Source organism: Orbicella franksi, chromosome 12, assembly GCF_964199315.1.
Source record: "Orbicella franksi chromosome 12, jaOrbFran1.1, whole genome shotgun sequence".
Taxonomy (NCBI): Eukaryota; Metazoa; Cnidaria; class Anthozoa; order Scleractinia; family Merulinidae; genus Orbicella; species Orbicella franksi.
The window spans coordinates 18,203,098-18,226,735 of NC_138156.1; the positions used below are offsets into that span (position 1 = coordinate 18,203,098).

At 40.6% G+C, this 23,638-nt stretch overlaps 3 protein-coding genes across 5 annotated transcripts; 2 read left to right on the forward strand and 1 right to left on the reverse strand.

Annotated features, from left to right (window-relative positions):
• Positions 1-3: 3 nt before the first annotated feature.
• On the forward strand, positions 4-2,164 carry LOC145462269 (THAP domain-containing protein 1-like). Its single transcript, XM_081445771.1, has 4 exons — positions 4-279; positions 357-576; positions 670-786; positions 2,121-2,164. The coding sequence occupies exons 1-4, from the start codon at positions 127-129 to the stop codon at positions 2,162-2,164; spliced, it is 534 nt and encodes a 177-aa protein (XP_081301897.1). The 5' UTR covers positions 4-126.
• LOC145464009 (leucine-zipper-like transcriptional regulator 1) lies at positions 1,901-19,943 on the reverse strand. 3 transcript variants are annotated; one of them, XM_081447816.1, is made up of 27 exons: positions 19,864-19,943; positions 19,427-19,682; positions 18,228-18,290; positions 17,150-17,206; positions 16,239-16,330; positions 15,961-16,057; positions 15,052-15,135; positions 14,558-14,612; positions 13,612-13,751; positions 12,935-13,081; positions 12,103-12,157; positions 11,869-11,979; positions 11,300-11,392; positions 10,926-11,021; positions 10,176-10,308; positions 9,579-9,637; positions 9,118-9,234; positions 8,145-8,267; positions 7,321-7,369; positions 7,121-7,227; positions 6,560-6,582; positions 5,918-5,969; positions 5,318-5,415; positions 5,023-5,074; positions 3,946-3,999; positions 3,661-3,741; positions 1,903-3,120 (listed from the first exon to the last, which is right to left on the reverse strand). In XM_081447816.1, the coding sequence occupies exons 2-27, from the start codon at positions 19,606-19,608 to the stop codon at positions 3,013-3,015; spliced, it is 2,328 nt and encodes a 775-aa protein (XP_081303942.1). In that variant the 5' UTR covers positions 19,609-19,682; positions 19,864-19,943; the 3' UTR covers positions 1,903-3,012. The 3 variants fall into 3 exon arrangements, with proteins under 3 accessions (XP_081303940.1, XP_081303941.1, XP_081303942.1); XM_081447814.1 differs by having other exon boundaries at positions 1,901-3,120; positions 11,869-12,157; XM_081447815.1 differs by having other exon boundaries at positions 1,901-3,120; positions 11,869-12,157; positions 19,427-19,651; positions 19,864-19,929.
• Positions 19,944-20,030: 87 nt separating this feature from the next.
• LOC145464031 (CD2 antigen cytoplasmic tail-binding protein 2-like) lies at positions 20,031-22,255 on the forward strand. The gene has a single exon (XM_081447846.1). It carries the CDS (start codon positions 20,032-20,034, stop codon positions 21,070-21,072), a length of 1,041 nt encoding a protein of 346 aa, XP_081303972.1. The 5' UTR covers position 20,031; the 3' UTR covers positions 21,073-22,255.
• The last annotated feature ends 1,383 nt before the right edge of the window (positions 22,256-23,638 follow it).

Below are 23,638 nucleotides of genomic sequence, written 5' to 3' on the forward strand. Positions count from 1 at the left end.
CTCAATTCGCCTTTATCGCACAGCAGCCATCTTGGATTGACGTCATGTACTTTTGACATCAATGCGAGGCCACGCGTGTAAAGTCAACTTCCGGCGATCGAGGAGACAAGGCGATCATCTGCAATCATGCCCAACGGAGATCACTGTTGCGTGCCGCAATGTAAAAATAATCGCGCTAAAAATATTCCAAATCATACCTTTCACCAATTTCCCAGTGATGAAGCCATTCGAAAGCAGTGGGTTGTCAAAATACGGCGAGACGTGGGCAAAAGTGTCCAGGTAAGTTGGTTGGGTTATCGATGTCATTGTTGCGCACATGTATTTACATTAATTATTATGATCTGGTCCATCTACAGATAACAAACAGCACAAGAGTATGTTCTGTACACTTTAAGGAAGCGGATTTTCAGACAACTTTAACAGGGAAGCGTGTTCTGGAGAAGCATGCAGTTCCAAGTATCTTTTGCTGGTCAAGATCACCCAGGAAAAGAAAATCTCCCACAAAGCGAGAACCACCGCGTGCACGAGTGCGATTGTTTGATGTAAGCGTGCCCTCGTCCCCTGTCACTGTGACAGGTACATATTGTTGTCGATATTTCTTTAAACATTCCTTGGTTAAAATCGTAAAATAATCAGAAGTATTTTTATGTTTTTCATTTTAATCCATAGCATCAACTTTCGGCCAAGCTTCTGGTGAGGAAAGTTCTATGGAGGTCCAACCGGAACTGTCATCCTCTCCTGTTGTTGCGGACTTCCCGGAGCCAATATACACTGTCACTGTCACACGTAAATATTGTTGTCGGTATGTCCACCAGATTGCAGTACCAAAACTCTGAAGAAATCAAAGTACTCGCTGACTCAGCCATGATGTTTCAACACGCGTGGCCTCGCTTTCATGCGAAAAATGGTGACGTTGCATCCAACATGGCGGACTGTGATTAAGGCGAATGGGAAAGATCGGATTTTTTTCTTAGGATTGACTTTTCACGTGAATAGAACATTTAAAACATGGGGTAAGTCTCTGCAGTTACAATATGCTAATGAGGCAAAACTTTACCCCAATATGGTTTTAACTCTCGTAAGCGACCACCTCCAGTAAGCGCGTACGGGAGGGTCGACTGTATTTCATGAACCCCCATTGGATTGGTGATAAACAACAAACGAAGCCTGTGGTGCTGAGATTGTCATAATCATGATAATCGTCTCGTTTCCAACAAAAGCTAACGGAATAAAAAAAATATATAAATAGACTTGATGTTGTGGATGTTTCATTGTCCTTTAAATGAAGGGATGGTTTGAAAAAAGGCGGCAAAAGTGTGCGGCGCGACGTGTGGCGTTGATGAAACACGAAGAAAGCGAGACTGAGCTTTCTTCCGTTGTGTTCCTCGTACAAAGTCCTTTAAAGTCGCCTATTTTAATTTAACGAACAGATATAAAAAGATAAAAGTCCGAAGTAATAACGTTGCTGGCAAGTTACTTTTTACGGCTCCACGGTTCCACGACTCCACGACTCCACAAGTTATTTTGAGACGAAACTGCTCAAAAATCGGTCAAGTTCAACGAGATATGAAGAAGCAGGACCTAAATTTAAGGTAAGCTACGCTTAACCAAACCTTACTGCAGTGCCATGCGTAATTTTAAGATTAAATGCCGTGTTCACTTTCGGAAAGAAATTGTATTATCTTCCCCTGAATTCCATGCAGCTTTTCTCCACCCAATTCAGTCGCTTTTGTTTTTATACATTTTATACAGTAAAGCCTTTCAAACCCTGATTGACGTAGTTCAATTAATCAGCGAAATTCTGTGGCGTTTTGTAGGTCCAAGAATTGCGTTTTTTCTTGCATTCTCAAGACAAATCTGCTGAGCAAGTCACTTGTACAGGTTTTTCTTGAGAATGCAAGAAAACCTACAAAACGCCGCAAATATGAATATGATGTCTTCGAATCTGTCGCGTTTCGACATTTTTTCTGCGGAACCCATTTTCCATATAAGGTTCATAACGAAGATTAATAGTCTGTTTTCCATATATTAAAATTCCGCTTGGAAATAAGCCGTTAGAGGACACAAACATAGGAACTTGAATGAGCCTGTTTATTCATTTCTCTTGTTTGTGTCTCTAGGTCTAGCTATCAAGCTGAATTTCAACACATCAAAAGTAGCCTAATACCAATGATCAGAAAGCCAGAATCCGAGGTTGAGTCGGTATTTAATAATAACTGATATGTAAAGGTTAAATGCCTGTTCGGTAGATTACTACACAACATTTATACAGCAGGCTATCTATAATCTGTACAATGCCTTCATAGTTTTTGTAAAAAATTTACATCACACAGCTGCGTATGTGTGAATACCGCTCATCTGTTTGTTACTGGTAGCCGCTTGTAAACAGGTTAAACAGGTAAACAGTCAAACATGGACTCAGTGACAGAATGTGATGCCTCTGCTACTAGTTATAAGCATAAAATGCCTTCAATTTACATTTTGAAAGCGGCAAAATCGGTTAGCAAGGCTCAAGGGTATCATTAACGTTTTCATCAGGAGGGCAACTGGTTTTTACAGGCGGGAAAAACGTTTTGAACTGAACTTCCTTATATTAAATAAAACTTTCCTCTAGATGGTCAAATCAGGCGGACAAAATTATCCTCTCAGCCGGTCAATTTGCCCGGTGCCCGACCCTTAATGAAACCCCTGCGGAAAGCTGTCTACAACTTCTTAAAGCAAGGGGGACATTCACTTCAGTGTTTCTTTCTTCTTCGTTTGCACACTAAGCAAAGTTGCCAACAGTTTCCGGCGTTAAATTTCAACTTCAACTTTCAATGGAATTTCAGTCTCAATCAGCCTCACACTGAGCTCAGTCGCTCATTCTTCCGCCAATTCCCAATAGGAGTAGGCAAGGGAAGGTTTAAATGCCCAGACTACTTCGCATTAGGAGTTCACTTCAAGTGAGAACAATCCCGTCTTGAACACAACGACGCATTCTTCATTTCCACGCAGCTGAAGAATACCATTTCATCACGAGCTAACAGCGATGTTGCAATCTTTTAGATAGTCTGCTATGGCATCCAGAATCTCCAGGAGCAGGTCTCGGCTCAGTCTCCTGAGGTTTGGAGATTTTGCAACCTTCAGTGGGAGAGAGAGGACAAGAAACGAGTCAATGGTTTGGCCGCACTCACTCGAGAGACGTCTTTGATTAAACCCGAAAAATTCCATGCTTATGACGTATCTTCGAGATCCGTGTCACATGTGTCTCTGATTGGTGGTTGGTTGCTTGATTGACACTTCACAGACACTACAGATGACACACGGACCTCTGTAGATTGACGCCAATGGTCGGCACGAATCGCTAGAGTTTGGGATGAGAAGCGCGCTGTTTTGCTCATTACTATTTTAGCCATATCGCAATATAGTCGCTTAAATCAAGTCTGTCTTGGTGGCAAATAAGCTCCACTATTATTACTAACTGGAAGAAAGGTACACCGTATTAACTGTTTTGATTTACTCACTCACTCACCCACTCGTGCCCAGTGGCACATCAGACCTCAAGGTTACAGTAACGAGATTTTTTTAACAGAGCAGTGTTGTTAGTCCTGCGCAAAAAAAACCCAACCGGGAGCACTAGGGTAGTGTCTGGTCAGGCCCCTCTCCACCTGTTTTGGTTACCTTTACAAAATGGCCGACAACAAGGTCCAGAGCATGTTTCTTCATGTCCGAGGCTCCAATCCTGTGAGCAGCTTCAAGAATCTGACAAAACAGGTAAAGAAAAGTAAAGTATGTTTCTCAGCCTTAGCGAAACCGTTTCACAAATGTCTTGTAATCTTTGCCATTGACTCTGATCTTCACGCGAAACATTTTTCTAAAGATGTCCGTATTCATTACTAGAAGCACGTAACATAATAGCATGCTGCAGTCATTACTTAATTGTACGAGCAATAATTGTTTTCTTACCTCAACTACATTTTCAAATGACACGTTCATTTCCAGGTTCTGTTTACAGAAAGCCTACAGGAAGAATAAGAGTTAGTGGGGAGTATAAACAATTTACCGATGACTCATTGAAGCCAAAGAAAGGTCTAAATTCCGGCCAAAAGGAATCACGTGTGATCATGCGTTCTAATTGATTACATTTGGCTAAACACGCATCAATCAGAGCCAAATATGCTGTTTTCAAGTAATATATCAAACACGAGAGACAGTGTTTCATCGGGTTATCCAAACACCGAGAAGAGAGTTGAAAATACGACGCGCAGCGGAGTATTTTTGACGAAATTCGAGGTGATTGGATAGCCGATGAAACACTGTCCCGATTGTTTGATATATCTTCTCAATCGAAACAAAAACTAGGAAGTAAACGGAGAAGTAAAATCGTCGAAATCTATGCTAATTAAGACCGGGTATCCAAACCTCCTTCACGGTTGTGATTTTCTTTGTTTTAACTTGATGAATTCCTGATGAGTTTGAGAAATAAGTGGCGTAAAACCAAAACCAAAGTTATCACTCCAGCCAATCACAAAGGACACAGACAATAAGGTGAACCAATCAAAACTTGAAGTAATTACATGCAGCTGACGCAAGGCGCGGGAAAACGAGTGCGAGCGATTAATGATTGGGTTTAGTTTTACTTCTGATTGGATGAAAAAGTGGCGCGAGGTTTTTAAGCCGATCGTAAAGCGTAGTTGATGCAGAACAAATTTCTTTTCGACACTCAAATGAAAACCGCTCTATGCTGTTTTTCAATGAATCAGAGGCAACACCAATACCAATCGTGACCTTTTCCGACGCGCGTTTTTCCGCGCTTCCTTCTGGTTGCATGTTTTTCCTTCGAGTTCCGATTGGTTCAGTGTGCTATTATTGGTGCGTTGTGATTGGCTAGGTGTAACTACTTTCATTGATTTCCGTTTTTCAACAGTCACAGACACTCCTACAAAAGACAGCTTAAATACAACTAGCACGTTTACGGGTAATTCAGTATCTCCTACTTTAACCGAACTGACAACCTTACACCCTGCTATGAATAATACATACCTGAAGTCGATTGTTGGTGAAGCCAAAGAAGTAAGGAGCAGACAATAGATATCTTGTAAACAGCGTTAAGAGAAACCAAAAACACATTTTTTTCCCCACTTGAATTCTGAAAAAGTTCCACTAAAAAGAGACCACCCTCTGGAAAAAAATACACATAACCAGATAACCAAATATATGGAAAGTATTTCACACAGATTTCGATTAAAATAATTTTCTCCTGGCCATATTGGCCCCATTTTACTTTACAATGACCAAGGTACAGGTTGTTAGTCAGTAGTATGTCAAGTTAGGATACAATGAATCCTCTGGCGGCATGGACACGTCTCCGTGATAAATATAATGAAGAAGCGAGTTGAAAGCTTCTCGCGAAGGAATCGTCTCCCCAATTGTGATCTGATAAGTAGAAAGAAGATAACAAGAATTAAGGATGAACCTATCCACAAGGTCCATCCTGAGGAAAATTATTTGGCGGTAGGAGGGAGAGAGAAGAGGGAGAAGGGCAGAGTGGATAGGGGAAGGACGGGACGAAAAATACGGGCAGGTTCGATCGTGCACCGCAGGGAGACATGGTCTAACATGTATCACCTGGGACGAAGTACTTACAGGCGTGCGTAGGTAGCTTGATTCCGAGAAGATGATAAATCAATACTATCCACAATTCACAGGAAAGACGCCAACGACAACAACAAATTGATTTTGTAGATTAATATTCGCCAAACGACAGGAACCAGTTTGGTAGACAGGATCACTAACGACGACATTATGAACTCAAGTTTGCTGAGTGGGTATTCTATGCAACACAGAATTCAACGAGAAATCGGTTTCTGTCATTAGTGACACTCGGAGTTCATTAAAAAAAGCAGTTTTTATCACCGATAAACTGAATTTTACTTACCGTTACCGTATTGTCTTCGGGCATAAATGATCGAAACATTGCCTCAAAGTAACTACAAAGGAAAAAAAAAGAAATATACGACAGCTTGATAACATAATCAAAACAAGCATATATGGTGTAAATAAAAATACGCGTCTTGGTTGGGAATCGCACTCCCCATTTTTCTAGCCTGCAATGCTGGCGTATTTTGGGCGCGCGAGTGCACATTCTCGTATTAGGCCGCCATCTTGGATTTGGTAACCGTGGAGGGTTGCGGCGAGGGAAACTTCCCGAGGGAGTAGGCATGAAGTGGAAAAAATGCGCGAAAAGGAGCGGGAAGAGAAAAAAGTGCCCCATTCCCCACCCGTCTCTGCCCCAAGCATCCAATAACAATCCAAGATGGCGGCATCGAAATCCTGGTTTATCGAGCGTCCCGTTCCCAAATAACGCCTGCAATGCAGGCTTCCATTTTTCGTTACCCAAAACTTAGTCTCTTCTTTAGTTTGTCTACGTAACACTAAGCTCTAACTCTCCTTAATGAGTGCCTTACTGAGATATGGCGGCATATCAGAGTGATGTCCCTTCGTTGTATATTTTCTCGCGACCTGTCTACTTGGCAATGTACTGATAATGTAAGGTGAAATTCAATTTTGATCAACTTACCTACACCTTGCAGCCAGAACTGCCTGCAGAGAAAACAAAAAACAGTCAATTCCTTTACAACAATGTTAGAACGTACATAAAACAAGTTAAGACATTCTGCCATCTGAAGAGCAGATTTCTTACAGTCTTAATACGTGTCTGTTGAGAGCACTCCACTTAAGAAATAGAACACATGCACCGTGTTTCTAGCGAGTTTAAGTATAAATCTACTAGCGTTCTATCACGAGTGCCGTTCTCTTATTTGCTACGCTACTCACTGTCTATTCTGTTGTAGATAGTGAGTAGCGTGGTAGTGAGCGCTTGCTAACAAACTGGCAGCCTGCTTCCTTGAGTGTCTGTTATGAAGATTTAGATTAAAGTTTTGAACGACTAGTAAATTAATGCTAAAACAATTAGATTATTTCCTCTCGATTTCTATGCGTGATAGTTATCCTTACCCTTCCCTACATCTTAGCCAGTTAGTTTCCTTCGCAGCTATTATCAACCCCTACTCTCCCAACCCCTGTTCCCGCGAATTTCGCAGACTATCAACTCTCAGACAAGAATCCTGACGAAACGTACTTTGTGCGCTCCTATTGGTTCTCCGTCCACAATCAGCGTAATGTCATGGAAGTCCTGGCCGCGCGCGCCCTGGAGGAAGTCCAGCATGTCTTGCTGCAGGGTCTTCTCTACAAAGTACAAATACACGCGCGATGAGTGAATTAAGAAAATCAGCCATGGTAAAGCTTCCACAATTCGAAAGGTGATTTGTTTTAGTGTACCTGGATGCGTAGATCTGCACTGGTTGTCTCCTGGATTATGAGCACTCGCCTGAAAAGCAAAGAAAGTATTAATACCACATTTAATTTAAAGATTTACACAAATTTTCGCAGAAACCAAGTACTTTGTCGGGGTTGCCACAGGTCAGGAAATGGTCAGGGGAAAAAAATCTTCAAGGTCAGGGAAAAGTCAGGGAATTTTATTTAGAGTCAGCAAAAATTGACATTTAGAAGAAAAGTCAAGGAAAATTGAAATCATTTAACACGGCTGATTTAACACCATTGAAGGCTGGAAGAAACATTTGGGGTCACTGTAATCACAACGATATTTTTCCTTAACGAAGAAGGAAAATTTATTCTCAAATAATTCATCAAGTTTAAACAAAGGAAATCGTGACCATGACGGTGTTTTGGATATCTGATCTTAATTAGTATTTATCTTTACAATTTTATTTCTTCATTTTCTTCTTAGTTTTAGTTTCGATTGAGAAGATATATCAAACACTCAAGACAGTGTTTGACCACAATTCCAAACACCTCGAAGTTCGTCAAAAATATTCCGCCGCGCGTCGTATTTTCAACTCTCTTCTCGGTGTTTGGAAATGTGGTCAAACACGGTCTTTCGTATTTGATATATTACTTGAAAACTTACCAGTCTTATTGAACGAGTGGAAAGGACGGCTATAAGTTCACGCCAGAAGCCGCTACTAAATCTAGATTTTGTAGCTATTTGGTTAGGGAAATTATATTTTTATCAGGGAAAACTCAGGGAATTTTGATGAGTGATGTCTGTGGTATGACTGTTTTCCGCAATTTATCACATGTACCTGTGGGACTTGTCGTCTTCTGATGATCTCCACCATGAGTTTTTGTGGCACAGACTCAAAGTTCTTGCTCATGATGATGTTGTTGTAGTTTGCTTCACGGACAATAAAACGAAGACAGAAATCCTGTAGATAACGGAAACACACAAGGAATCGTTACTCAGTCCGTGGAGACAATAGCGCTTAGACAAACCCATCGCATGCAACCTCACTAGCATTTTGGTCAGGTTTCCCAGAAAATTCAACGATACCCATTCATAAACCGACGAGGAGAGTAATGACCAGGGGCCTGTTTCTCAAAAGCCCCGGAAACCTTTCGGGCCCGAGAAACCATTTTTAGTTAATCTGTATCTAAAACAGAAAGGTGTATACGCCTGAAACTTCTTGTATGAAGGGAACTGCTGGTCATATTAAGAATATGTAAATAAAACAGCTCTGTAATTATAAGGTTTGAGATTTTGCTACGGCTTTCCGGGTGCGAAAACTTTTCGGGACCTTCGAAAAACGGGCCCCTGGCCCCCAACCAGGATGACTCCACCCGAAGTCCAGCGCACTAATTATTACTCCACCGCGCCTCCATTGATCATCTGGCAAGAAAAAGTAGAATTTCCCAGTGGGAAGTTGATCACGAAGACAGTACGAGCCAAAACCAAATTGAAGGCGAGGTATGACTCAAGCTTTACCCTGGTTATAGCCCGTGAACAGCCTCTCTAGTCGAGTATGGGGCGAAGAGAAAGCGGGAAGAAGAAAGAGGATAGAACTGAGAGAGAGAGGAAGGTAACCCAACACCCACCCCATTCCTCCCTCGGCCACTTCACTCTCACCCAGTTCCTTCCCGACCCTTCCAGCTGCGGTCATACCATTCCAACCGGAGCCTGTTCACAGGTTTTTTATTAGACTCCGGCGCGCTTTGTAGCTCATGTGATTTTACCCCGTGGTCTTTGAGATTCACGACGAACAAGCAAAGCTGTCAAACCTTTAGTGGATCCAGTTGTAGCCGCGCGGCGCTATCCAGTGCCACTAAGACGTTTTCTTGACAAATTGAAGACTCGATGTACTGAACACACAGCGCTTCCAGTGAACCAATCTCAAGCTGTAAAAGGCAAAAACACATAGTTCAGGATTTATTTGGTTATCTTCATCTACTCGACCATTCTGATAATGCGTGAGTTAGATTTCTTGTTTTCCTTCCACTGGATGAATTCAAAATTTCATAAAATGCGAGCCTTTCTCTGACTTTCTACATATTTCAATATATTTCCATTCTCACCTTCGTTGTTTTTGTTGTTGTTGTCCTAACTTGCTAAACACTTTCTGTCATTTGTTGTTTTCCAAAAATATTTTCACTATGTTTTCTATGCTCTAAGTATGTTCTGATCTTTTCAAAACCACCAATGCTAAATAAAGTTGGCACAGTCATTGTAAAAACGATTTTACCTTGAGCGCCAACCTGTAAACATCCATGATTAGACTGATCTCCTGTAAACCCTGACAATCTGTTTGAAAAATAATACTGTTTTGTACAGCGCTCTTTACTGGTTCGTTCACACTGTTCGGAGTGGGAGAAATGCGCTGCATTAAAAGGAGTTAGGTCAGGCTGTTTCAGAACATTTTGCGTTTTCTTTGACCCAAAAATCACAACACACCTAAAACTATAGTAAACAAACGAAACACTTGATAATAAGTCTTTTACATGTATAGAAGAACAAAACGGAGCACTACTGAGACAGACTGTCTGAAAATGTCCTGTTAAAAGAGACCTTTCTATTGCGTAGTCAAAACCAACTCCGATCCAGTGAAACAGACAGAGAGCAGAAAAAATTCTTCATCCAGGAAGCACGTTGTCTAGTTGGTTGTTGCTTGTTTTTGCGCGCAAGATTAACAACCAATGAGGAACGCTAAACGGACATCACCCACAGCGCAATGTCATTTTCGTCGTGAATTTCAGTCGACTTTCTCTCTTCGTAACGTTTGCGCATAAGACGCAAACATTTTCTAGAGATTTCACACAACGATGGAATGACAAATGCTCACCTTTCACCAAGGGGAATATACAGTCTGTATACATGTAGCGAAGTGCGACTGCGAAAGACTGGACTTCAGCTTCGGGCAGCTTCACTTGCAGTTTCTCCTTGACCTGATTCTGTTGTCTGTCTTCAATTGGTCTCTGAGGGTGCACACAATTAAAATTAGAAACTCTAGGATGTTTCAAGAGTTACTAGAAAACTACGATGGAAGAAATTCAAAAAGCTAGTAATGCCCGCAGTGAACGCGACGGAGAATATTAGAGAGAGTGTTTCATTTTCAGTTATCTTGCACTCACAAATCTTTTTGTGAAAAGTCGTTCGAACTGATTCATGCTAACTTGATCCTGATTGTCACTAGACTGGAGATTCGATCAGAGACATTTTTTTTCGAGAGTACACCTTTGATGAACCAGGTTCTCCCACAAGCTCGTAGATGGAAAAGTCGCAAACTTAAGTGATTGTCTTCAGATCCTCCAACAAAATCGTAATCACCTCTCTCTGTTCTTCTTTGGCACTAAACAAGAAAACCGAAGGGACACAACCTGCATTTATAAAGCGTAAGTGTACAGGAGATTGAACTAGATACTTCCATACGGGAAAAGATGAGGAATCAGGCAGAGGTGCAAAGGATGGCCCTGACATTTGTCTTGGCTGTCAAAGATGAGCATTATTTTCGACTGCGTACAAAACTCTCCTGTCTTGAAGATTTCGCATTATCTACTACACTCTAAAACAGTTTAAAGAACGATTGTCTAACCTGTGATGATCTTTCACGTGCTCGCAACAACTGTGTTCTCAACCAAGGCGACCTGGCCGCAACAAAGGCCGCGTGAGACGGGAATCGAGTTTCTTCCTGCAAGTACATAACAACCATGGTCACACATTGACAGACGGTTTAGCACAAGAGAATACGTGTTGAAAACCCGGCGAGAGTCGCGAGCGGTAGTGTGACTGCCGCTGGACAACGTTTTTGTTGATTCTAAACCAAGCTGGTGTGCGTTCTTCTCCGTTACGCAGCCACATAATAATTTAAAAAAAAAAATCAGAATGCACACATGTAGAACTGTAGAACTACTACGTTGCACGGGACTAGAATTAATATTAGATTAGTAGCACCACCATTTCACTTACTTCACCCACAAGGAAAACCATGTCACAGAACTGTTTGCTGTCCAGTAAGCGACCAAAATCACCTCTGAGTGTGCACCGAGGATAACTTGCCAACTGTACAAAAAGTCAAAGTCAGCTTCCGCGTACAAATTCTCCCTTTACTGGGCTCCATACCCTTTCTACAGCACTAGTTATAAGAAATTAGATGATGGTCACTTCTGGTACTAAATTACAACGATTTTATTAAGTGTAGATGTTTGTGTGAAGCCACATTGATAGATTTAATTATAAGTACTTGGGTCAAGCAAACTGTTTTTTTATATATAATTATAGCCTTTTGAGCAGTTTGCTGCATGTAAGCTCTCAGAATTTGGTGGAGGGTGTGAAATAACTGATTCAGTAAGTTCGTGTTCTATTGGGATCAACCGTTTTCAACCGACACCGGTTTGGGCTGATGGGATTGGCATTTCTCAATAGGACACTTTTCCAATCGTTTTCGGTTGAACGCGGTACCACCTAGAAGTGACAACTTATTTTGAAAATTGAAATACACGTGATCATCACTCCTTGTAAGTGTAGTGTAGTTTTACCTGAAATCTGTACAGTTCACTGCTTCGTACATTGTTATCAACAGTTCCGCCAAATATGTACATTTCGTTGTTAATAACGTCTACGTCATGAAAAAGGCGTCCTGATGGAACCTGCGGAGAAATAACACACAGAAGTGCAAAATTCATCGCCAAAATGAAGTTCACAACTTTAGAATATTGTTTGATGAACAAACTACGAACAACGTTATTTAGACTGCGATCCAAATACCTTACCTCACTATCTTGTGCTGGCTGAACAACTTCCCATGATTTGTCGTCAAGAGAGAACCTCAAAAAAGCGGGAACAGTGAATACGTTAACTTTGTAGCGCTGTAACACACCGGTGTCAGAATAAGCAAGCAAGTTTTATTCGAGAGTTACGGTCACACGAGTGAAAGAAATGTCTCCAGCCAGATTCAATGTGAACATGAATATGACAAGTGCAGATTTGGAAACGACTTTCAAGACGAGGTTCTTGTTGCTTCCGCAACAACAAAGTCCTCAGATCTGTAATGTTCAGTAACTAATTTCAGCTAGTGAATCTGAAGAGACCAAGCTGCTTCAGACTCTTTTTCCGTACCGTTTTCGCTCGCTAAAAGTTTGAATTCTTATCAAGGTTTCGACAACTTTGTTAGATTTCCAAATTTCGCAGCCAATCAAGGTACAACAACCACGCCGACACGTACATGTTTCTAGCATGTTTGTTCCACAGACTAACTTGGTTTGGATGACCACACAAAGGCAAGCCCAACAACTACATGTAATAAAAAACAAATCTAACAGCAAAGCGGATTGGCGCATTTTAGAAAGTTTGAGAGGGAACAAAGAAAACCTCTACAAGTCACTTTTTTGAGCATCATTTCGCTAGTAAACCCTATATGACATGCCCCCTAACGCCTTCGCGAAGCTTGACACACTCTATACAGTTATGTAAGAAATGTTATGGGTAATGCAATCCTAACGTCTTTTTTTGTTTCTTTTTCGTCCTTTTCAGTTGGATTAATTGTGGTAAATTTCGAACGTCGTGATGGGAAGACCAAAATTAATAAAACTAAATTGACTCTACCTGTAGAGATCCGACGGTAAAGTGTTATCTGCTACTCCACCAAACACGTACAAATACCGATCAAACGCCACCATGCTGTGACCATAACGCCGCTGAGGGGGCGCGGGCGAACCACGCAACAAATGCGCTGACGGAATACGAGTCCATCTGGTGAAAAAACAGGCACGCAACGCGTGCATGAGGTGTCAACCTGACTTTGAAGTGTTTAGTCAAGTGCACCTACCTACAGTAAGTGCAATTACTGCACATACCCGGGGAAAATAAGCTTGCCCTCAACCGCTGAGCGAAGAACAAAAACTTACAAAAGACAGTGGTGTAGATCACCCCTAAATGCACCTTGCAAGTTAACAGTCTGGTTCTAATTCCACTTTGAAAAAAAGAATCACAGTAATCTCCATCTCTTGATCTTTCTCTCTTGCTTTACTCTAATCCCTTACTACTATTTGCTTTTCAAAGAGTGCTGCAAAGAAAAATGCCAGTTTAGGAAGCTAAAGTTTATGTGGAAAAGCATTGTAAACCTACAATGCAAAAATTAATATGTCAGCATTTATTCTGCGGTTGACAATCATAAACAGCTGTTTTAAAACTTATGTCTTCTCAGTTAGGTTATCAGTTCTTAGCCAGTTCCAAGTAAACAGCTACACGGCAGTTCCTAAAATAAAGTTTGTCATTTTCACCTTTGGTCCAGAAAATTGAACTCAAACATGTCATTAGTGATCTTGGCTCCACTTTGTCCAGAGAATACAAACATGCTGTCCCTAACCACAGCAACAGGAAAGTTACAGCATGTAGGAGGTCTATCACCTGACTGCTGAACCTGACAGACACAGATGATTATTGTTAGTAGAATTCTACTAGTATACTAATGCAAATGCTGCAATCTGATTGGCTGAGCTACTCGTATAACTATCAGCCATTAGAGTGCAGTAGCTGTCGGTCGTTCACAAAATGCGACGTTTTTATCGTTTTTTCCGAACTTTTGGAAGAAAGTTTAGATTAAATGGGTAATTATATTCCTGAGAAGACAAAAAGAAGGACATAAACGGGTTCTTGACTTTAAAAACTTGAAATTATTGAAAAAACTGGTGCGCGCACGTAAACAACTGCAAATTTACCAAGGACAATTCAGTACGTACGATGCTGTTACAGTGTAAAGTTCAATGATGCGTCGAAAAATATTTGGAAACCACTATCTGCGTTAATTTAAGTTAGAATCTTAATAATTAATAATTAGATTATGAGCTCTTGATTTCTATGAGGTGATAGTTGATTCGGCCTTTGGCCTCAACAACTATCACCTCATAGAAATCGAGAGCTCATAATCTTATTGTTAATTATAAGACAACCTTGACCACTACTATATTGTTACGTGAATAAGTCTTGATGATGACGAGTTGAGTTATGGTACCAGTGTGCCAAAAGGGAGGCTAGGTTAGGTTATCCACTCCCAGCTACTGAGCAGCACTTTCATGTGACACTGCTAATCATGCTATACAAGATTTAAGTTTATTTTTTAAATGTAGGCCATATGGGACAAAGTGTGATGCTGTTTGTTACAAAGAATGCACAATGTTGAAGGTTGGTTGAAAGTTGTAAATCTACACAAACAAAAAGATTATTTACCTCTTGCCATCGTGGGTTGAGGTCTGTCAAGCAAATGGTCCAAAGATCGTCCAACCTACAACAGAAATGTACCATTTTGTGGCTGTTTCCTTGTATCTAGTTCTGCAGTTAGAAGTTTTGTGACTTTAAGAAAAGACATGTATGTTGTCACTTAGCCAGGTATTGTAAACTGATGCTTATCAGCCCTGGGCTTATCAACAGAGGGACTTATATCCAGGGAGGCTTATAGGCAAAATAAAGAAAACCAATTCGAAATGAGCTAAAGCATTGCTGATTGAAATACAATTTTCACACTTCTAACAGTGGTTTTTTTATTATAATAATTAAGGTTTAAAACATCATAATGAATCAAATTCATTTCACTTTAAACTGGCGGGGGGGGGGGGCGTTAAATCATGGGGAGCTTATAGTGGAAAGTAATGTTTTGTTTACAGTTAGATGGGCTTATAAGCAGGAGGGCTTAGTTTATGTTATATGCATGAACACGTACGTACCTTTTGTTACCATCATAGCCAGCAAAGATCCACAAGTTGTTCTTGTAAATTGCTGCACCATGGGCAGATCTTGCAGGAGGCAATCTACATGCAAAAAGAAGGAATTATCGCATGGACATTAAACTGCAGATCTTTTCTTTTAAACGTTTAGTTACCTACTGAGCTTTTAAAATTAATAATGGTAATAGGACTGAGTGGAGTCTAATACGGTTTGTAATCATATGAGTGATTAACAAAATCGGACAGCCGCGAAGCGGGAGTCCGATTTGTTAATCACGAGTATGATTACAGACTGAATTGGATGACATGATGTCAAAACTATGACAAAATTCACGAAACGAACAAACCATCGATTGAGCACTGAACAATTTTAAAACGTTGTTATGAATGCTGAAAAACCCAGCAGTTTACTCAACAAAGTGCACCGCAACAGCGCACGCAAAATGACGCGTACTGTCCAATTACAAGCATGACGCGTACACTGTCCAATTAGTGCTCAAATCGGGCTGCTGAAAGCCAGTCACATTCGAAAATTTTGTTATAGTTTTGATTAATCAAATAAACTGAGCAAAACGTTTATGAATTTGGAGATAAACTTAATAAAAATATATTAAGACATAAGAATTCATGTACATGTAACATTTGAAAGCTGATCATAACTCAAACATTGGTCAATTTCACTAACAGATCTGCAGTCAAGAACTGCCAAAGGGTTTATAAAAGACAAAAATTTTACAAAAACTCTGCTATTAAAGCCTCAGCGTTTTAGATTTCTCTGAAATGATAACAGTGCAAGTAGAAATCTGGTATGGCACGCATCACTGTAAATATAACTCTAATATCATAATGGTTACTCTGAGGATCAGTCAGTGAGAATCAGTCAGTGAGAATCAGAAAATATCGGCAAACCTTCCTTCCATCCGCCACTCGGTCCACTGTCCAGTGTTGAACTTGTATTCAAACAAGTCATTCTTGTTTTGAAGGTTAGAGTTTGAGTAAAGATCACCTGTAGTCAAAATTGTATCAAGTAATAAATCGATGTTACTCAACACTCCTGTAAGTGATTGAAGAAACAAGTACATGTACTTGAAGGTCAGTGAGTCAATGTTTACGTCCATGTCACTGGCATATCAAGAGGTCAAATTAAAAACATAAATGGAAACACGCCAGAGAAGCGTTAACTATACCAGTGAATCCTCCAAACACCAGCATGTTGGATCCAAAGATGACAGCTGAGTGGTGATACCGAGGAGCAGGTGGGGCACCTTTGGTTACAGCTCTGAAAAATTGAGACAGGTTATCATTTCTATGCATACACTGTATATGATGCACTGTGGACACACAATACTACCTGTAGATACCGGTATTTTAATTTTCATAACAAAACACTCATGTAGCATAACAAATAAGTGATGTTTGTAGAGAAAGTATATAACCCATAACAGATCAAATAAAAATATCAGTTAACAGTACTTCAGCATTTATTGTGGAGGGAATGTGGTGGCCTAACAGTTGATGCACTGGAATCAAGATTGAGTAGTCTGGGTTTATGCCCTTGCCATGGTCATTGTGTTGTGTTCTTGAGCAAGACACTTTCACACTGCCTGTCTCCACCCAGGTGTACAAAAGGAGGTATCCAGTGGACTTTGAGCTAAGGGGGGAAGGGGGGGGGGGGGTGTTTTACTTGCCCTGCTGGCTTTTCTTCCTTCAGTCATTTCTTCTTTTTCCACCCAAAATAAGGGGGGGCCCTCCATTAGATCCACCACTGGTATCCCTGCAGTGAACTAGCATCACAGGGCTTCAGATAAGTTTTCAAGGCAGTGTGCCAACACTGAAAGAATTACTAAAACAATGGATCAACTCCCACTGCTCCTACCAAATCATTATAAATTTATTTAATATTTATTTGTCGGGTCATGCAGCTGGCCTTGTAGGATGTTTTACCTGAAATCCCTCACTTATCATCACATTTCAGGGAGGAGTAGAATTGCCCGTACTCCTGCGGTTGCCTCATCCTAGGGAACCTGGCAATGGTCAGATAGGGCCACTTGGCTCAAACAAAGACTTAAACAATAGCATTTAATACTTTAAGCTATACCTGCTCCATGAATTGTCTTTGATGTCAAACCTCAGCATGTCATTCAACATTCTCTTCCTGTAAATTCAGCAAAACAAATCTTCATGAAGCATTTACAGTGCTTAAGAAATAATGTTCATGATATATCAGGGCATGACTTGTGCTCTTTTAAATCTCTATTTAGACCAGTCACATAGTACTAAATTGAATTTGGTTGGACACTAATGTAATTTGCACCCACGAATAATCTGATGAATCTATCTTTAGCAATACAAGAAGTAATACATGTGCTTAAAGTAACACATTTATAAAGGTTTGTATGGGAACGCAACAGTTTTGCTTGAAAAGTCAATTATTTCAATCCATATTTTGGCCGCCTGTGCATTGATCAGTATCATTTGTGATTTTTAACATACCGTAAATCTTCGAATTAGCGTCCCCCCTTGAATAAGCACCCCCTTCAAATAAGTACCCCCCTATCGGCTGAAATTTAAAATAAGCGCCCCCCCCTCGAATAAGCGCCCCCTCCCCTCCCCCCATTTTGTGGGCGAGTAATGAGACAACAATGTATAGTTTTCGTCATGTAGAGCTTAGATCTTTACATTGTTTCAGTTTGTGAACTCGTTAAGTGAACACGTTGAACACTTTAAGTATTAACAGTGCTGTGATTTAAACTTTAGGATCAGCTTTTTATGTCAATAAACAGTTCATGTTGTTGGTTACGTGCAGATGATGTATTAAAAAAAATGATCATGTCAGGCCACGATTTCGGAAAAATTAAATAAGTGCCCCCCCTCGAATAAGCAACTCCCATCTTCTCCTAAATTTGAAATAAGCGCCCCGTGTGCTAATTCGAGGATTTACGTGTATGGTATATAATTTTCAAAGCAAACATGGTCTAGGAACAAGATCTCGCAACCAAAACCTGTCATTTTGGTACTTGGTCATGTCGTGTGTACATGATGTAAAAATAGTTGGACAATTCCACAAATTTGGTTGAACAATGTTTGATGACCAGCTGTTATTTCCAGTACTGATTTAAAAAATTCTTTGAGCCAATTTGAAAGCCACGAAACACTTAAAATCGATTGTCACCTACCCATTGTCTCCACCAAACACGTACAAGGCATCATTCCATGCAACAAGAGTATGCTTGCTGCGTCTGGAAATGAAAAAAGATGGAGTTAAAAATGTGTGTTTCCAAATGACACTTTTTCTTTTAGTACAGTTTGCAAAGACCTACAATCCATTGTGATCATAGATCTGAGGTCTCCCTTTGCCACATGAAAGTATAGTGGCCATTTGACCTACCGGTACTCATATGATCTCACCAAACACACAAGACTGGGGGACTGTAAACCATTGATGAGTTATCACAGACCAGGAAATCTGGTGTACGTAAAGTCCATTTCATCATAATGTACTGATCAACATGCCCTCCCCTCCCTCCAGGGCATACTCTGGGCATTCGACCAGTTCACACACCACAAGGGGGAGATTTCATATCTGTTGTGGATATTAGGGTGGGATATATGTTTGACATATATGGAAAGGGGTAGGGAGAGATTTGAACAAGTTACCTTAGAATTATGGTGAAGCTACCAGGTATCAAGAGTTATCCCCAGAGTGGAGGGAGATGTATATGAAAAGGTCGCGGATGCCTGTTGGAAAATTGTTATAAATTACTAGCCCAAGGAGTCCAATCTGGGCATGGATCAAGATTTATTTGACACCTAAAAGATACCACTTAAAATTGAATAGGCTTGATTACCAGCCACTGTTCAGGAAAGGAGTCTGCTCTAATTGACTGGACTCCAGAGACCAGCAGAAATCGATCGTAAAAACAGAAATAAAAGTGTTTTTCATTATCATACCCCTAAGAGAGACGACAAGCATCCCAAGCCTTTTCATATCGGAGCCCCGCCCCCCCCCCCCCCCCCCACTCCAGGAAGTTAACACCATTCTTTGAATATATTGTGGATTAGATGTATAAAGGACTAAACAGTTTGTGCTGTACTGTTTGTTTCAAGGTAAACATGAAGTTCTGGTTGCCTGGATGGGGGAGGATGTGGAAGGTTTCCAATTAAGTCAGATGCATGTGTACTCTTTTTGATTTTTGAATCGGAAATCAGTCACTTTTTTGTTATGACTATACTGTGAACCAACAAACCAATGGACTTCAGTAAGCTCATTTTTGATCGGGTTTGACTGATCGACTTTTCTGAGTGCAATTTTCGCAATGTCAGCAAAAGAAGAATTATTTCAATATTTCTTAATGAAATTTCCCTGCTTTTATACCTTGCTCCCACAAATTCGTCACATTCTGGCATTCCCTTCCATCTGTTGACTCTCTCGTAGCGTCCGAAGTCAAGCGAAAGTGAATCGATAGCCTCCATATCGCCATCAATTTCAAAAGGTCGGAGAGTAGGACTGCAGTGACTTCCGGTAGCCATTTTGAATCCGTGAGACACATTCAGCATAAAATGGCTGGCCTCTGACCGATCCAATCCCTTAGCACCCTGTCTTTAGGGTGACAAAATACATATCTTTATGACTGAAACAAACCAAAAAAACCTTAGAACTTTAACCTCTGTGTTTTTCTTAACATTTGAATTGCGCTTAGAACTAAGCTACTAAGTGGTCACAGTGTAAGAGCGATTATACTTATATCCTTTGGTAACAGCGTAAAATAAACAATTTAAAACGAACTAATGAAGAAGTCGATTAAACCTTACCAGTGCAGATCACTGAATATTATTTTTCGGCTGGGATATTCATTGTTTTCCTTTCTTCCCGGCCCCGCGCAAGATCTGACAGGAAAGCACGTGACCAAACATCACACAAGGCTCGAGGAGGTCTGGTCCCAAATTTGATTTGTCGCCGTTAATGCTAAGCTTTGCACGATGTCGAAACGTAAAGTTCAGTTTGCTGAGAAAGATGGAGAAGAAATTCAAGGAGAATCTTCTTTGGGTCGAGTCAAAGCACACTCTTTGGACAGCGATGAAGAGGGTGATGATGACGATGGAGTTAAAGACGACGAAAAGTATGTCCTACGAGAAGAGGATTTGGAAGGTCAAGAAGACGCAACGATCGACTTCGACGAAGGAATCAAAATTACACCGTTCAATTTGAAGGAGGAAATGGAGGAAGGCCACTTTGATGCAGAGGGAAATTACTTTGAGAAGAAAGAGGAGGTGATTCGTGATGAGTGGCTGGATTCGCTGGACTGGGTGAAAGTCAAAGAACGAGGTGATCAGTTTCGGAAGTACATCAGCGATGATGAAAGCAAATTTGAAGACGCCGATGAACCAGCCGATCAAATTAACAAAATGAAAGAGATTTTAGGCATAGTATTACCTGGGGAAACAATCTTGAAAGCGCTCAGACGTCTTGGTGGAAAGGAAAGTGGTCGCGGAAAAAGTTCGTCTGCTAGTGCACGCTGGCAGCTGAAGGCGAAGAAAGCAAAAGTTTCCGGGGATAACAGCGAACATCCTGCTTCAGAGGAAGATAAACAAACACTTTTAAAACTTACCGAGCTGGCGGACCATCTGCTTCAAGCAGGTAACTTCAGCATATATCAAGATACATATGAGAAGTTGGCGCACAAAGTCAAATCTATGGAGGAAAGTCTGAAAGAAGCAGACGAAGATGATGCCCTGGAGGTTGCTTTTCGACAGGGGGGAGGAGAGGGTGATGGAGCAGCCATGGAGACAGAAAGTTCTGACACTGCCAAAACAGAAACAGCCAATGAAGATGAAGTGTATTGGCAATACAAATGGGAAAACACAAAAAATGCAACTGTGTATGGACCATACTCATCAACTTATATGTTGATTTGGAATGATCAGGGATGTTTTGGAGATGGAGTGTGGGTGCGAAAAGTTGGGGAAGATGAGGGACCATTTTATAACTCGAAACGTATAGACTTCGAACTCTACACCTAAAGCTCAAAATTTTACATTCACTGGTTTCCATTGTAGTGGTAAAATACAAGACAAGAGTCATTTCTTGTCAAAATTCATGGATGCTATGTCCTGCAAGAGGTTTTGGACGGAAAACCATCTGCAAAACAGTTCTTTTCAATCCTTCAAGATGCATTTATCATTGTGTTCCTTGCAAATAAGCAGGACACATGAAGCACCCATAAGTAAGGGCAAGCATGTCACCTTTTTTGAAATGCTATATTTTGAACGAATAAAAAAGTGTAAACAACTCTTCTACAGTATAGAACAGGAAGGTAGAAAAATATTAGAGAAAACAGCTGGGAACTTGCTTTTATTCAGAATCTTTCAGCATAGATCTTGGATAGTTGCCTCCCAGGGAATAAACTGTCTTATTTCCCAGGCTGCTGGTAAAGGTACAGCGCTAAATTTTAGGTGCAAAATGGTGGTCATCTAAATTTATAACAATTATGCTTGGTGTCCAGTCACTCATCTGATCGCTTGTCCAGTCACTTGCTCTGTATTGAGATAACTCAGCATTAGTCTGCTCCCACAAAAAGTTAGATGATGCCACACAGAAGTGACTTCACTCTCAAAAGAAGTGACTTTGTTCCACAGAAAAGTAACTGCTCTTTAGATATATTCCAAGATTCTGAGTAGCAATAAGATAGAAACAATGCCAGAAAACCTGAAGGTAACAAAATAAATGGGGGTCTTGCATTTCAAAACACTATGTTAAAAATATAGAATTTGTAAATGATTATCCGTACCCCAAACAAGCTGTGCAGAGTTGTTGTGTATCAAAAACTGGTTATCTAACAGATGGGTAGATTGTTGTCTTGTCTAGTTCAAAGTGTGATACTCTTGCATATATTGCTTGTGCATGTGCAAGTTATTTTATAAATACACAGAAGATACAGTGCAGAACACCCAGTGGGCATATACATGTAATGTTTTAGTTGGAAGAGGAAGTACAGCCAATGAGAAGAGCCTTTAGCACACAATAAGTGGAAGATCCAGAAGTACACATACTTTCTTGCCCCAAAAAGAACCTCCCCCCATGCAGGCATCAGTTTTGCAATGAAAGTGGGAGTAGGAGGGTGTGGTTCCTCTAGGTTTACTACTGATCTGAGAGTAACTCAAACTTGTCCAAAAAGCAAGCTGAAAGCACTTTGCTTTGACGAAGGCTTAAAGTGCACCTAACCCCAAAAATTTTTTTTCGCTAGAACGAATCTACTTATTATTTGAAATAGTTCTGCGAAAAAAATTTTGAATTCCGTTAAATCCTCGATTTTCTGTGCCACGACGAAATCTCGAAAATAGCTCCAAAACACCGCCATTTTGTTTCACGACCGAGTTTGAGGAGAATGGGTCCAGCGGCTCTTGTGACGTCTACCCAGGAAGGTTGGATATCTCATTTCCTCTCATTTCCTTCAGGATGGTGCAATACACATTCGAAAAGTGCGCAGAAACGCCTTCCAGAGGTGCTATCGGCTGTGGCAGCAATATTCCAGATTTAAAGAAAGATATACTGTACAATTTACTGACGATGATCGGCTAATGGTGCAATAAAGACGTAAACGATGGTTGATTTTGTCGAACCGAAACAAGCGAACTGAATCTGTGAGAACCATAGAAGAACTCTCACTGGAATTTGTTCCGCAGACTTTCGAACGCTATTTTCATAAATTTTCTGCTTAAAGCTAACCAGCAATTTGTAGAAATACTACCTACAACCTATATCTTCCAATCCCGCAATATTTATAACATAACCGGCAAAGTTGTGTGATCCGGTCATGATCAAGAAGCGTTATACTGATATGTAAATAGGTCGCAACTGTACGCCGCTAACCAACACTTATTTCTCTTTCGATTTAGATGAAAGTCGAAGATTAATCCTCTAGAATTACATGATAACAAAACTGTTAGACTCACAGAGTTTTTCGAAGGTTTGGAAATCAGCAGTGCGACAAAGATTCTGTGCAATAGCGTCGAAAATATGACCGCGTAACATTATCTGCGGACCGCTTAGGGAACACATCCTTTTCGCTTATCCGACGAATTTCACTGCAAACTTTGAGAACAATTTACATTGGTTATTTGGAGTTACGACTTAAAACGTGTGACAATGTGAAATCGGTAATTGTATGAAATGTTTCCTTCCGCCTTGCTTCCCGCAGCTTCAAAAATACAGGTCCAAACAATACGATTTTCAATCGATCGAAGCCAATGTTTTGGAGGTCATCAAGTCTCGAAAACTGCAACACGTACGTCGCTCTTATAAACATGAAGCATTCAACTGAAAGTAAAACACAAACTGGATTTAACAGAACCTTGACAAAATACATTCTCGGTAAGGACAAATGTAAACGGGCTATAAACACGCATGGGAATCTTATGTTTAGTTGACGAAATTACCATCCAAAGCAGTCCTTGAGTTTTCTTTCCTGCTTTTCGTTTGCCTGCTCCTCCACTTCGTATCTAGCTTTCCATTCCTAATATACAAGCAGCTCGTCCGCAAAGACGTCTTCCCCGTCGTCGCTTGAAATATTGTAAATATTGCTCTCAA

Coding starts and splice junctions, on each gene's coding strand:
- LOC145464009 (XM_081447814.1), bottom strand. CDS start 19,608: ATGCTGAATGTGTCTCACGGATTCAAAATGGCTACCGGAAGTCACTGC. Junction 17,207..18,227: donor GTGTTTGGTGGAGACAATGG/GTAGGTGACAAT, acceptor CTGAATTTACAG/GAAGAGAATGTTGAATGACA. Junction 16,058..16,238: donor GGTGTTTGGAGGATTCACTG/GTATAGTTAACG, acceptor TTTTGACTACAG/GTGATCTTTACTCAAACTCT.
- LOC145464031 (XM_081447846.1), top strand. CDS start 20,032: ATGTCGAAACGTAAAGTTCAGTTTGCTGAGAAAGATGGAGAAGAAATT.
- LOC145462269 (XM_081445771.1), top strand. CDS start 127: ATGCCCAACGGAGATCACTGTTGCGTGCCGCAATGTAAAAATAATCGC. Junction 577..669: donor GTCCCCTGTCACTGTGACAG/GTACATATTGTT, acceptor TTTAATCCATAG/CATCAACTTTCGGCCAAGCT. Junction 787..2,120: donor ATACACTGTCACTGTCACAC/GTAAATATTGTT, acceptor TTGTGTCTCTAG/GTCTAGCTATCAAGCTGAAT.